Consider the following 15,018-nt stretch of genomic DNA (forward strand, 5'->3'; position numbering starts at 1 on the left):
TTGTGTTGGGATTTTGTTGCTTTTTTAATATTAACAATAATTTTTTATTTTTTTAAATTTGAAATTTTTCTTAATTAAATCGTAATTTTAGTTATTTGTTGTCATGAAATTTTTGTTTTTCTAATAATTTGAATTTTTATCAAAACTATTTTATTGACTTCTAAATTTTTTTAAGCATGTTGCTATTTTTAAAGGAGGAGAAATTCGATAAATATTATCACTGACCAATTCATGGTAATGAATGACTGTTTGCATCACTACAAGTTGATGACCAAGTGGATGTTATTTTTTGACATGGACAAGTTCATCGATGTGTTGTCGAAGAGCATCATAAAATCGATTTTGGATTCGCTTTCAGACTTCTCCCAATTTACAATTCTGTAGATGTCGATGGACAGCATGATGAAGTGTGGCCGGTTGAAGTAGGGTACTATTCCGTTCTTGGATGTTTTGTGATTGATGTCATGAGCATCCAATTATAGACGTCATCGTCAAACCAATATCAATGGAAAATATAATTTAATTAATGTTATTCAGTCAAATGAACATGTTTTGATTTAAAAGTATTTCTAAACACAATTAATGCAACGTTTTTTAATTTTAATTCCTTTCCACCATTGTATGTATTAATGGTACGGAACTAATTATACTAAAACAGAAAGGACATGAAAAAAGAAGATTAATAAATAATCTACGTTTAAACAACTGTTGCAACTTAAAATTGCACAAAAGTAAACACATAAAAACACTATGATTCGATAATTACGATACAAATATATAAGGAAATAAAATTTCAAGTATATATATAATTAACATAATAATATTCATAAGAAAACAAAATTCATAATTACTTGCCACATAAAATTCATAAATATTACAATCGGAAAACACTAGCTTAAAGTGCAAAAGAAAAAAAAAAAAAAAAAAAGCCCAAGGAGGTATTAGACAAGTTATTTGATTTTTGCATGTCCTTAAATTGTATTGGATTTGATGAACAAGATGGAATATGGTCGGCAACAATAGAAACATCAACAGAGGAGAAGAAATAGAGAGGATGAATAGAAAATAAAGGACAATAATCACAACTCATCTTTGTCTTTGACAATGTAAGTCCATAAATTAAATATTCGAAAGAGTAAAAAAATTTAGATTGAATTAAATAAACAAGCTGGTTGAAAGATGTGTTTACTGAGACATACACTTCAATCAAGTTAATGATAACTGTTGTTTCCATTGAACAAAACCCTCAAGGTTCATAACAATAGATTGTTTCTTGTTTCGTAATAGATGAAAGAGATTGACTCTGAGTTAAAAATTAAAATTTCAAAAATAAATTAAGATCTAATACGAAAACTATTTTTAATTTTTAAATTATTAAGGGTTGAGATTCAACCAATTAAGATTATTTTTAAATAAAAACAATGGTTGAAATTGATCGAATAAAAACATGGTTATTTTTAAATAAAAAAATGCATAAAATTCTTAAAATGTTTAACAAAATGGCCCCTTCTTCAAATGGATGTTAAAAATGCGTTCCTAAATGGAACCATATCTGAAGAAGTTTACATGACGCCACCACCTGACACTACTCCACCACCGCAGAAAGTATGTCTCCTTCGTCGTGCTCTCTATGGTCTCAAACAAGCTCCTGGTTTGCAACATTTAGCTCCACGATTACCCAACTTGGGTTCACCTCCGGTACTCATGATTCTGCCTTATTTACTCGTCAGACATCTACTGGTATTGTTCTCTTGCTTTTGTATGTTGATGATATGATCATTACAGGAGATGACCCTCAAGCCATATCTGATTTGCAACGTTACCTCGGTCAGCATTTTGAGATGAAAGACTTAGGAAATCTCAACTACTTTCTTAGTCTTGAGATCTCATCGTCAACCAGTAGCTACTATTTATCTCAAGCAAAATATGCTTCTGACCTCATCAATCGATCTGGTATTACTGACTCTACTACATCCTCAACACCTCTGGATCCCAATGTGCGCCTCACTCCTTTTGATGGCGTCCCTTTTGAGAACCCCACCTTATATCGGCAACTTGTTGGCAGCCTAATTTACTTAACTGTAACTCGTCCAGATATTGCACATGTTGTTCACATTGTTAGTCAGTTCATGGTTGCTCCTCGCACGATTCACTTCACTGCCGTTCTTCGTATTCTTCGCTACATTAAAGGCACTTTGGGCCATGGTCTACAGTTCTCCTCCCAATCATCTCTGGTTCTCTCTGGATTCTCTGATGCTGATTGGGCAGGTGATCCTACTGATCGACGATCTACAACTGGTTATTGCTTCTATCTAGGTAACGCTCTTATCTCCTAGAGAAGCAAGAAACAATCTGTTGTTTCCCGTTCCAGCACCGAGTCTGAATATCGTGCTCTAGCTGATTCCACTTCAGAATTACTATGGCTTCGTTGGTTTCTTACTGATATGGGGGCCCCCCAGACATCACCCACTATTCTTCATTGTGATAATCGAAGTGCTATTCAGATTGCACACAATGATGTATTCCATGAACGAACAAAGCACATTGAGAATGATTGTCACTTTGTTCGTCATCACCTTCAGAGCAACACTCTTCATCTCAAATCCATCTCTACCACCGATCAACCTGCAGATATCTTCACCAAAGCTCTGCATTCTCCTCGTTTCACCCAACTAATTCACAAACTCAAGGTGGTCTCAACTCTCCCATCTTGAGTTTGAGGGAGGGTATTAACGAAATTAGATCCTAAAAATTAGATCCTATATTTTAGGAGAAAATCACTCTATATTTAACACCATATTCTTTCCTTGTTTGGTACCATTTTGTGTGTATAAATTGTACATGAACACTGTAACATTACTTAAGCAAATACCAGAAAATTACAGTTAAATATCGAAATATTAAAAAAATGTTATGATAGTGGTTAGATATGTTATTAATACGAGGAAATGAATTACACACTCATAGATGCATACCGATAAAAACATGGCTATACCTCTTATTATCCCCAAATAAAAAGGGGAAAATGGTAGGTGGGCCTTAATTTGGGCTTCACTTTAAAAAGTGAAATAGCCCAACAGTTTTGTGGTACGTACAGCTACAACATCATTGTCGCACTCTGTCCCTCCACGCTCTCCGTCCTCCTCTCCCTTCTCCTTCATCCTCCTCGTCTCGCCATTGTTTACCCGTGAGATCCCCTTTTCTCTCTCTTATACTCCATAGCTTCACTAATACTAACATTTTCTTTGTTTGTAAACTTACCTTTCTAATAAACTACTACCCTACATGTGTTTTCTTTTTTTTGTAGTAACAATAAATATCTTCACTCATTACTTCTTAAAGATGATCGTTCATGAAGTTGGATTCAAATGTAGTTATGTGAATCTCGACTCAGCATTTTGTTTTCCTTTTTCTCTATACATTGTCGTTGTTATGTTATGAGGTTTTATGTTCCTCGTTTTCCCGATTGAGTGGGTTTTAGAAAATTTGAAGTTCCTTTCTGATTCTGTTCTTGTCGATTTTCTATTTTCTTAAAGCTTCAATTCTCCCATGTTGCTATTTATTGCTGGCTTTTGTTTTCAGTAGTTTCTTTTACATATTTATGGGTTCATTTCTTCATTTATCATGTAAATCTTGGATTACTTTTGCTACTTAATCTGGTTTGTACTTTTTAACGTACGTCGTATTTTCAAAGAAATGGAGAATGTGGGAAATGCTTATTTCATATGCTACTATGCCGATGGGTTTTCAAAATATCTATTGGGTCTGCTTAGGTAAATCAGTCTATTTGTTGAATTTGGTGTAGGGAATGGAAAAAATCCTGCGGGGTTGGGACCGGTTTGACCGGGGACGGGGTCACCGAGGAGACACCAATTGGGTCCCAAACCGGGGACGCGGAGGGTACTCTCCGCCCTGTCCCCGATCCCGAATATATATATTTTTTATATTATTTTTTACTTAAATTTGAAACCGCAGTAGTTATTATGTTTTGTTAGTTTTTTTTTTCTAATTAAAATTTCATTTAATAATTAAATTAACTAAATTTTAAATAAAAATGATTAAAATATTTGTTTTTATCAAGTTAAATAATTTTTTTTTTATAAAAAGGATGGAGAATTTTCCCTTGCAGTGATCTGATCTCCCAATGGGGATTCCTTGATCCGGATCCCGACTCCCCAAAATTGGGAATGGGGTGGGGATAGGGATGGAGATCCCCATGGGACGAGGGTGGAAAGTGTCCCACCTCGTTGTTGACCCCTTACGTGGAAAACTTCATTGTCCAGGAGCTTCAATTTAGTTTTTGATACTTTTTTAAATGAGCAACTTGGTTAGTCGTTAATGCATATTTGGTAGTGATTTTGAATTGAATTTTTTTTTATGTTTAAAATCTCTCTTAGTCCTAATATGTGTTCAATCGTTTAAAATCTTTTTATTCTAAGTAAATTGTGGTAAAAATCTAAAACCAAACACTATGCATAAAACATGTTTTGATGTGATTTTGAACGAAATTTAAAGTTATTTTAACGGTTTCAAATCACTCCCAAGCATATTTTTCACATACTTTCCTTAAAGATTGAGTATTATTTTTCTCAATTACTCTAAAATCATTTGCATTGGACAATTTTTCTTCTAGGCTTGTGTTTTACTTGTTAAAGGGCCATACCATTATGGTCCTTGTACTTTGAAATTTGTTCAATTTTAGTCGTTGCACGTTCAAATGTTCAATTGTAGTCCTTGTACTTTAGGTAACTCATAAATTTAATACGTTGAAGTTAATCTTTATTGAAATTGATTAAATAATCATAATAATTTTTATGCAAAGAAATACAATAAGTGAATTTATTTTTAAAATTTATACTGAAAGTGCTAATAAAAAATAAAAAGTAATGAAAAATCTAAAATAAACTAATAATAAGGACTAAATTTAAGATTTATCAAATTTTTAGGAACTAAAATTGGATATTTAAAAATATATGGACCAAAATTGAATTAATCTAAAGATAGGAGACTGATACTATATTTTAACATATTTTATTTTTGAGTTGATTTGGCATCTTGGAGCATCTCTAGCTTACGCACGTTTTAGCGTGTATTCTTGTCGTTAAGTATTTCAGTTTAAAATGTCACAATGCAGGTAAAAATGGAAGGACAAAATGGCTGCAATAACTCTGTACGAATGCTCTCTCTCAACTTTGGTGCGAATGTCAACATTGTTTCCCAAGCACGTAGAGATTTTACAAACCATCACCATGTTTTGCCTGCTGATAGGAATGTAAACCAAACCAACATCCCCCACTTAACTGAGTGGACTCAAGCTGCTAAAACGTCTCCGGCCTTTGTTGAGTTTATTGCTGACACTTCAAACTTTTCTCGAGAGACATCAACCAAAGATGTGATAGCAGTTGTTCCCAGTACTGTTCAAACTATAAATGGAGTCTCAGAGCTTCGTAGCAAAATTTCATACAATCATCTCGCAGGTTCATACAATTCAAAACCTACTGATTCACGGGTAAGCCAATCTATGTCAAGCCTAACATATTTGCAAAGTTGTGGGTGTCACTGTGCTGAAGTCAATAATAGATCTTTTAAATATAAGAATATAGGCATATATCACCTCAAGTTCTTTGCCTTCAATTTTGGGCACAATGTATGTTGAACGTATTTGTTTGTTAATCAATATTCATTTCTCAATGACAAACACTATCCGAATGTTTCGAGTTATCCTAATCTGTGGCTTTGGATCAGAATAATGCACGGGGCACTCTATCCAAATCACGTCCCAGTTCATCAAGCAAGAGAGGTTATTCAGCTGATCGTGTAAGCCAAACACCTTACTAGTTGCAACCAAAAACTTTTCTACTACTGTAGAAAAAGAGCAGAAATGTGGCGGCATGAGTGTGAATTCTGAAATATACACAAACCTATATTATTTAATCATACAAAGTAGCAGGACTGGATGCTTAACGTGCTTTCTGATTCCAGCAACGCAAGATGAGGATAGCTGAAAGACTTGAAGCATTGCTGGAACTGCTACCTCCTTCTAAGGTAAATTTCTGTGTCTTTATGCCATAGAAAGACATGGAATTGTATGAAGGGATAAGTGTAGAAGCAGAATTCCAAAATATCGTCAAAGCACTAACTTGACTTGAAACCATTTCTATATGTATCATTCTAGAAATGTAATGAGTAAACATGATTCAGCCATTTTGCTGCCATAAATTTCTCTGTATTTTGTTGAGAATAAAAGTAACTTAAAGCACTATCTTTTGAACTTTCCATTTCATGACCTGCAGCTTAGGCTAAATATTTTCTTTAAATTCACCATACTTTTGGTTTCTGAAGGAAAATCAAGCATCTGCTCTGGATGATGCCATTGACCATATCAAGTACTTACAGCTTCGAATAAAGGTAGGCAGCCTAGTCCTTATTACTTTGCATGTTTCTTTATATGGCACTTAACAGCTCGGAGAAAATCCTACTCATGTAATTTTGATCCATATGTTGGGAAGAGTTTCTTGGTAGCCTGTTGGCTTCATGAGTCTTCCTAACCCATAGGTTATCTTAAGCAAGTAGAAGGTAGATAAAACTTGTGTCGTAATTCTATTATTGTAATATCTTTGTTAGATTTCCTTTTTTGAGTTTTTCTACACTTTCCTTCCTTTTTTTAGTTTTTCTACACTTCCCTTATTAGGTGACCATTGTATCTTGTGTGTGTGTATATATATATTTCTTTAGTGAATGCAATGAAGTATTCCGATTCTTTCTCAGACATAAGTGTTTTTATATGGTATCAAAGCGTTAGAGAAAATTAGGGTTTTGAGTAGGGTGCGAGAATTTAGAACCCTTAGGGTTTTGTGGAGGGGGGATTTTACTTTCGCCCACCGCTGCCGCCGGAAGTTTGTTCTCCTTTTTCCGACACCGCCCAGTCCAAAGAGAAGCCTAGTTGTCGATCTACCTAACCCCAGAATTTCGAAGCATCTGACTAGCGCGTGAGGCTCATACGCCACGCCTTCCTTCGTGCCAAATCCACGTGCCGACGCGTGTGCCTCCCTTTCCTGTTCGTCTTTGGTGGTGTGTTTGTTTGTAACTCACTGTTTGTAGTTCATTCAACGAAAAAAAAAAAAAAATATCCTTTTTTGGTAAATTAGGGTTTGCTTCAACACAACTCTCCTTAGACTTTAGTATGTATTTTTGTCTTTTTCTGTCCTTTTTTTTAGGTAATGGCTGACAAGAAAACATTAGTCACATCGGGGATGATTTCTATGATGCCAAAAGTAACTAAAAACAAGTTAAATGGATCAAATTAGGAGCATTGAGATGGATGAACACATCAAGGAAGAGCCACCAACTGTTGCTGCTAAAAAGATTTGTTTGCGGGACGATTCAAGAATGCTTCTACGAATAAAAAATACAATTGACCTTGAAATCATGGAACTAGTAAATAATTGCAAATCAGTAATGTTTGATGTTTGTAAGACTATCAACTTGATCATGGAGAAAAGTCTCTCTCGGGTTACTTTATGGAGGTCAAAAGTACGTGTGCAGAATTCAATGCATTGATGCCAATTAGCACTGATCCAAAAGTTCTCATGGCTCAACGTGAACAATTGTTCATCATGAGTTTCTTAGTTGGTCTTGCACCTAAATATGAGATGGCCAAAGATCATGAAGTCTAGCTCAAAAATCTCATGTTGGGATAAGCTTATACTCGAATACTTTGTACAGAGAAGCCACGAGCAGTTATATGATCTGATTCTAGCAGTGGTTTGATTGGGAGCACAAATGACTATAGAGGTAATAACGGGGTTGAATCAAATAGCTCTAAAGGTTATCCCAATAACCAACAAACGAATTCTGGAGCTGTTGTTTGCTATTGGTCAACCTTGCCATACCAAACGCAAGTGTAAAAGATTGTTGAACAGGGGTCAAAGGGTGCCATATGCAAATGTTGCTTCTACTCCTGATAGTCCTGACAGGTCAATTACCAATTTCTTTATAGGAGTTTGCTAAGTTTCAAAAGTATCAAGAGTCATTGACAACATCGTCTTCTACTCCCGTTACTATTATCGCAAAGACAGGTAACATCTCTAAATGCCTTCTTTCCTCTACCTCAAAATGGGTCTTTGACTCTGGCGCTACAGACCATATCACAGATAACCTCAGTCTATTCTCTAACTTTTGTGCATCTACATCTTCGCCTAGTGTCACTATAGTCGATGGAACCAAAATTCCTTTTATAGGATCGAGAATCGTCCATCTTACTAAATCAATTCCTTTGTCGTCAGTTTTAAATTTACCACAAATTTCTTTTAATTTGATTTCGGTCTCGTAGTCTTCATTGTTGTCTCTTTTTTCCTAGTTATTGCTTATTTTAGGATCTTATGACGAAGCAAACTATTGGTAAAGGACGTGAAATTTGCAAGTCTTCACATTTTTGAACCACAAATACCTACAACCATCGCATGCTCTAGCATGCATCTCCCTTTGAAGAACATTCTCGATTGGGTCATTTGTCTATCTCTCTGTTGAAGAGTCTGCGTCCCCAATTTCAACATTTGTCTTCCTTAGATTGTGAGTCATGTTAGTTTGCTAAATTTCATTGTTTGAGTTTGTATCCTCGAGCCAATAAACTAGTTGATGCTCCATTTGAATTAGTTCATTTTGATGTTTGATGTCAATGTCCTATTGAGTCCAAAGGAGGATTTGATATTTTGTTACATTTTTTGACGACTATTCTCGTGTAACATGGTTATATCTAATGAAAAATCGTTCGGAGTTACTCATTTTCATTACTTTCATGCTAAAATTTGAACTTAGTTTAGTGGTGCTCTTAAATTCTTACGGAGTGATAATGCTAAAGAATATCTCTCATGCATTTTAGTCTTATTTAGATTCTCATGGCCATCTTCATCAATCTTCTTTTATTGATACTCCATCTCAAATGGGTTGTAGAATGAAATAATTGTCATCTTCTTGAAACCGCCATAGCCTTAATGTTTCATATGCATGTTCCACAATCTTTTTGGGATGCTGTTTCCACCGCCTGTTTGTTAATAAATCGCATACCCTCTTTCGTTCTAAAGGGTGAGATACCTTTTCGTACCGTATGCCCCAAACAACATTTGTTTTCCATTCCACCCAAAATATTTGGTTGTGCTTGCTTTGTTCAAGATGTTTGGTTTCAATATACAAAGTTGGATCCATAGGCCCTAAAATGTATCTTCTTTGTTTATTCTCGTGTTTAGAAGGGTATCAATGTTATTGTCTCAATCTAAATAAATAAATCGTCTCTCCTGAAGTCACGTTCTTTAAAAATTGCTCCTTCTATTCCTTATGAGTCAAGAGGCGCATTTGGAGTCAGAAGATGATTTCCTTGTCCTTGTCTACAGTGTTGTTTTCCCTTTTGATCCTTTTCTTGATTAATCTCGGTCTATATCTACCTCTATTTGTCCACCCATCACTAAAGTCTATGCTCAACAAAAACCTCCTTCAGTTCCTTGCCCTATACCCGAGGCTTCTTTGTTTCCTTCAGTTTCATGTCTTGTACCAAAGGCTTCTTTGTCATTGGATCCGAAAATGAGTGATGATCTTCCTATTGCTCTTCGTAAAGGTAAATGTGAGTGTGCTCATCCCATTTCCTCTTTTGTTTCATATAACCATCTGTCTACTTCTTCATGTTCTTTCATTGATTATTTAGTCAGTATCCATCCCTAATATCGTTCATGAAGCCTTGTCTCATCCCGATTGGGTGTGTTGCAATGGTAGAGGAGATGACTGTCTTAGATGACAATTGTAATTGGGATTTAGTTTCTCTATGTAGGAAAGAAGCCTATAGGTTGCAAATGGTTGTTTACAGTTAAAATTAATTCTGATGGTTCTATTAAAATTAATTCTGATGGTTCTATTGCTCAATTACAAGCATGCCTTGTAGCGAAAGACTAAGCACAAACATATGGTGTTGACTAAGCTAATACTTTTTCTTCGGTAGCAAAAATGGCATTTGTGAGGTTGTTTACTTCATTAGCTTTGATCAATATTTGGCCTTTACTTCAACTTGATATTAATAATGCATTTCTTCATCAAGAAAAGGTGTATATGGAGCAAACACCATGGTTTGTCGCTTAGAGGGAGAATGAAAAGGTGTAAAGGTGTGTCATCTTCATAAATCTTTGTATGGACTAGAGTTCATGAGCTTGGTTTGACAAATTTAGTCAGGTGATTGAAAGTTTTGGAATGTGTAAGAGCACATTAGATCACTCGGTCCTTTTTAAGAGATTTGAGAGTGGTGTCTTTCTGATAGTCTTAAATATTAATAATATTGTGATTATTGGTGATGATGCTTTAGGTGTCCAGTCGCCAAAGACTTTTCTCCATCACCAAGTCCAAACAAAAGATTTGGGTATTCTGAAATACTTCCTAGGAATTGAGGTAATAAGAATCAAGAAAAGAATATTATTATCATAGAGAAAATATGTACTTGACTTGTTGAATGAAACAAGGAAGCTAGGGGCAAACCATGTCCCTAATGATGCCCAACTTACAACTTACAAAAGATGGAGAATTGTAAAAAGATCTCAAAAGATACAGGAGGTTAGTGGAAAAACTTAATTATCTTAAAGTGACTTGACCTGACTAGCCTATTCAGCGACTATTATGAGCTAGTATATGTCATGCCCTATGGTTGATTATTGGGTTGTTTTTGGAACAGATTTGTGTTATTTTAAGGCTGCTCCCAAGCGTGTTTTATTATATAAGGATTATGGTTATACTAATATTGAATGTTTCTTAGATGCCGACTCGGCAGAATCTAAAGAAAGAAGATCAACTTTAGGATATTGTGTTCTTGTTGGTTGTATTTTGATTTCTTGAAAGAGTAAAAAGCAAAATGTGGTGTCACGTTCAAGTACAAAATCAGAATATAGAGCAATGGCATAGTCGGCGTGTGAATTGATTTGGGTATATCAACTTCTTGTTGAGTTGGGATTTGAAATCACCACAAGAACGAAAATTTTGTGTGATAATCTAACAACACTTCATATCACATCTGATCTAGTGTTCCATGAGAGGATCAAACATATTAAAGTTGATTGTCATTTTATACTTGAGAAAATTCAATAAGGTATGATACCTATTGCATATGTGAAGGTTAGAGAACAATTATGAGATATCTTCACGAAAGCATTGAATGAAACACGTATAGATTATCTATGTAACAAGTTGAGTCTGATTAAAATATATGCTCCAACTTGAGGAGTGTTGTAATTCTATTATTGTAAACATCTGGTACATTTTCATTTTTGGGTTTTTGTACGCATTCCTTATTTGGTCACCACTGTGTCATGCATGTATATAATTTTTTTTTAGTGAATGCAATGAGGTATTCTGATTCTCTCTCAAACCCTAGTGTTTACAACTTGCATATGTTATTATTTGACTAGTGGGTACAAGAGAAATTAAATAACCACTAACTATCAGTGACAAACTTAACAAATTTTAACAGGATATTAGTTCCTAAAAGGTAGAGTATGGAACGAGATTGGCAAGGGAGAGAAACAGGACCATATATTGGTAATGTAGATAATAATTTGGGTTAACAAGCCTATAATAGTGGTTATGATGTTTGTCATATCTGCATCTACTAATATCTCAAATCATATGAGCATTGATCCAAAATATTGGAGACTTGTAAAGAGATATAGTTAGTCTAAAGATTGAGCCATATTCTTTAGCAATAACCATAAAGGGCCTGCATTATTGTCTTTTTCTTCGTAGTCGCCTAATCACAATCCTCATCTATTGGAACGAGGCAAACACCGTTGGATGGATGACAAAACAAATTTGATAAAACTTAAGATGGTTGTTTGTTAGATTTTTATGGTAGGAACGCAGCTATAATGAATTAATATTTCTACAAACAGAAGAATACCTTGAAATGTCCCGACTGTAATGATGTTGCAAGTGAAGTTGCTGAAAAAAACTGAAGATATGGGTGTGTGGTTGTGGTGTGCAGGACTTAAGTCAGAGCAAACTAGGAGGAGAATTATCTTCTGAGCCTTTCATATTCGTTGAGGTATCATCACATGCTTGGTTTCAGCATTTCACTTTCTCCTTTTGGAAAGTTCATGCAACACTCGTATATGGTTTTCTACAAAATTTTGGGATGTAAAATAGAATCTCCTTTGTATTACTGGCTTTCATAGGGATATGGTCATTACATGAACCATCAAGAGATGCAGATCAGTGAGCCACTTGAGGAGATGGTGGGAAAATTGATGGAAGTTGACCCATTAGCTGCAGCTCAACTTCTGGAGAACAAGGGTCTTTTTGTGATGCCCATGGATTTTGTTGAAGGATTATGCTGAACCATATGAACACCTATATGCAGCAGTTCTTTCTAGGTTATTACTTCTGTGTTTATTAAGTCTCTTCGACTTGTTAATCTGCTGAAAGACAGCGTTCCTTTGTAACACTTAAAAAAGAATAGTTTTGTTTGGCCATAGCCTATAGTTAGAAGTTGAAAAACCTATACAAGGGGAGGTGGGGGAAGAATATCACATCTGTAAAGTGATCAAACTTACATCACTTGTCATATGTCTGACTCTTAGCTTGTATCAGATGTTAAGAAGGTAAGAGTCTGAATCCAAAGCCTCACAACATATTATCAACCACCCAGCAGATTCTCGAGTATAAATCTCATTGGTTCAAATGAAATCACACAAGTGTAATGATTGTGATCAAGATTATATAAAACACTTCCATTGTGATATAAGAGAAAAATATAATCACAAACGAAAATCTCGGAGGGCCCAAAAATAGTCGTCGTTTTTTTTTTTAAATTATAATGGATAACAATTTTTAGAATAATTATTAAGTATGTAACAATATTTTAAAAAAGTTGCAAATATAGCAAAGTCTATCCGTGGTAGACTTCTATCATTGATAGACTTTTATGGTTTATCAGTGATAGATCAACATTTGTTATATGGTCTATCAGTGATAGACTCCTATCATTGATAGATTTTGACAGATTTTACTATATTTGCAATTTTTTTAAAATGTTGTCATATACTTAATTATTTTGAATATAATTGCTACATTTACAATTATTCCTATAACAAAATAAATTAAAATATTTATAAATTATTACAAAATATCATATAAACTACTATCTATGTCTATATGTATTATGATAAACACAGATAGTAGTTTAGTTAGTAGATTGTGATATTTTGTAATATTTATAGGTATTTTTAGAAGTTTTTTCTAGTTTATAAAATCAAATTATACGTAATAAGTTTTGTCACCCAAAGTTTTCCATATACATGAAGTAGGCCTCCCAAATTTCTCTCAAAGTTTTAAAGGTTTCCTCTCTTGAGTTCAAACTCAGTGTAAGATAATCAATATTCAATGTCTATTCACTAAAGGGTTGGCTTTAGTAAATAAATTAAAAAGAGAAGAGTAAGCACTGCTTAAAAAGAAAAGCAATGACAATGAAACCAATATGTTAACAATGAGATTGAGACAAAATTATCTGGCTCCCTTTAAAGAGATTTAATTCATTTGTGATATGTGTTGTATCTCTTTATATCAAACACCAGTACAACAAATATTCTCAGGCATGTTTCCTTCAAGATCAATAACCCAACAAAAATGTTGTTTAGTTCAAACCATTATGTATTGAAAGGTTAATTTCAAAGTTATGTTGGAAATGACTATCATTGTACTATTTTATAAGAGTTGGAAATTAATAATTGTTATTATTTAATATATTTTATAACTCAAAAATTATATCCTTTTATCTATCTATATATATATATATAAAGAAAAGTTTTGGGATGATCTCTTTCCTTCGACAAAACAGAACCTTAATTTCTTTCTCTGCATTTTTCCTTTGATTTCATTCCTAACTCTCGCGAGTACACGCAAGTTGCGCCGAATTTTGCTTTGCAGTGGTTCGACACGACACAACAACAATGATCAACATTTGTTTTTCCAACAATTCGAAAGCAAAATTCTTTTCAAATGTTGATCAAATAAAAAAAAATAGGGTACTCAATATCCGGCCCTGATTCGGCAATTGCCATGGCAGCGATCACTCACCGGAGCTTCTTGAACCTCATTGCCTTTAAATCCTTCACGGCTGAGACAAGAAGGCGCTACGAGAGGAGAAAGCTTGGAGCTAAAAGCTCTATTAAGTGCTTTCAAACATCGGAAGGGTTCACCCAAACTGTTATGGTGTCAAATGGCAAGGATTTGCTAGAATTTTGTCGAGTCCTCAATGGAATGTGGCAGACCAGCGATGGATGGGGGAGAATTGACCGTGACGCCGCGATGGAGGCAATGCTCCGATATGCCGACGCTGGACTTACAACCTTTGATATTGTGGACCACTATACTGAAGCATCTATGCATTGATTAGGGAGCTTCCAACTCCACCTATGTCGATGAACTCGCTTATTTTACTGTCGAGAAATACAACAAGAAAGAGTCGCAGGTGAAGAAGTGGTCGGCGGTGAGAGCGGCGGAATCGGAATCCATATCTTCTCACCTCGAGCTGAATCACGTGCATGACTTTCTCAGCGGACTTCAACCACTATTGTGGTGTTCGATTACTTTGGTAAGTTAGTAATAGTTGGGCTAAATTTTAAGACTAATTTTCTATAATTATTATTTATTTTGGTGAGTTACTGTTTATTTGATTATAAAATGATAATTTATTCATTACCATTATTTTTAAAATTAGAAAATCTTAATGAAATAAGTAAAATAAAAGGTACAAATAATAATTCATTACAAAATTAGAAAATATAATGCATTACAAATCTTGAAGTTTTGGTTAATTGACATTATGTGGCACATCTAATTGAGAATATTTGGGTATAATAGTATAATGGCCATGGTTTATAGAATTAGAAAATTTTTAACTAACAAATTTTTGCTCAAACGAAGCTTGTTATGTGATACATATGTGACTTTCTTGTTCGTTGACTTGTTAACGGTAGGCAAGTGAACATTTGA

The 15,018-nt window shown here is 34.5% G+C and overlaps 1 protein-coding gene across 4 annotated transcripts; it reads left to right on the top strand.

Annotated features, from left to right (window-relative positions):
- The first annotated feature begins 3,103 nt into the window (after positions 1 to 3,103).
- LOC103491334 (transcription factor LRL2-like) lies at positions 3,104 to 12,668 on the top strand. 4 transcript variants are annotated; one of them, XR_007821129.1, is made up of 9 exons: positions 3,104 to 3,187; positions 3,308 to 3,373; positions 5,135 to 5,509; positions 5,746 to 5,817; positions 5,983 to 6,045; positions 6,343 to 6,408; positions 7,218 to 8,078; positions 12,011 to 12,070; positions 12,201 to 12,267. XR_007821129.1 is itself a non-coding variant. In XM_008451230.3 (8 exons), exons 2-8 carry the CDS (start codon positions 3,353 to 3,355, stop codon positions 12,360 to 12,362), a joined length of 819 nt encoding a protein of 272 aa, XP_008449452.1. In that variant the 5' UTR covers positions 3,109 to 3,187; positions 3,308 to 3,352; the 3' UTR covers positions 12,363 to 12,668. The 4 variants fall into 4 exon arrangements, 3 of the variants coding, with proteins under 3 accessions (XP_008449452.1, XP_008449453.1, XP_008449454.1); XM_008451230.3 differs by lacking the exon at positions 7,218 to 8,078 and having other exon boundaries at positions 3,109 to 3,187; positions 12,201 to 12,668; XM_008451231.3 differs by lacking the exon at positions 7,218 to 8,078 and having other exon boundaries at positions 3,128 to 3,187; positions 3,308 to 3,370; positions 12,201 to 12,668.
- The last annotated feature ends 2,350 nt before the right edge of the window (positions 12,669 to 15,018 follow it).

This window comes from Cucumis melo, chromosome 5 (assembly GCF_025177605.1).
Source record: "Cucumis melo cultivar AY chromosome 5, USDA_Cmelo_AY_1.0, whole genome shotgun sequence".
NCBI lineage: Eukaryota > Viridiplantae > Streptophyta > Magnoliopsida > Cucurbitales > Cucurbitaceae > Cucumis > Cucumis melo.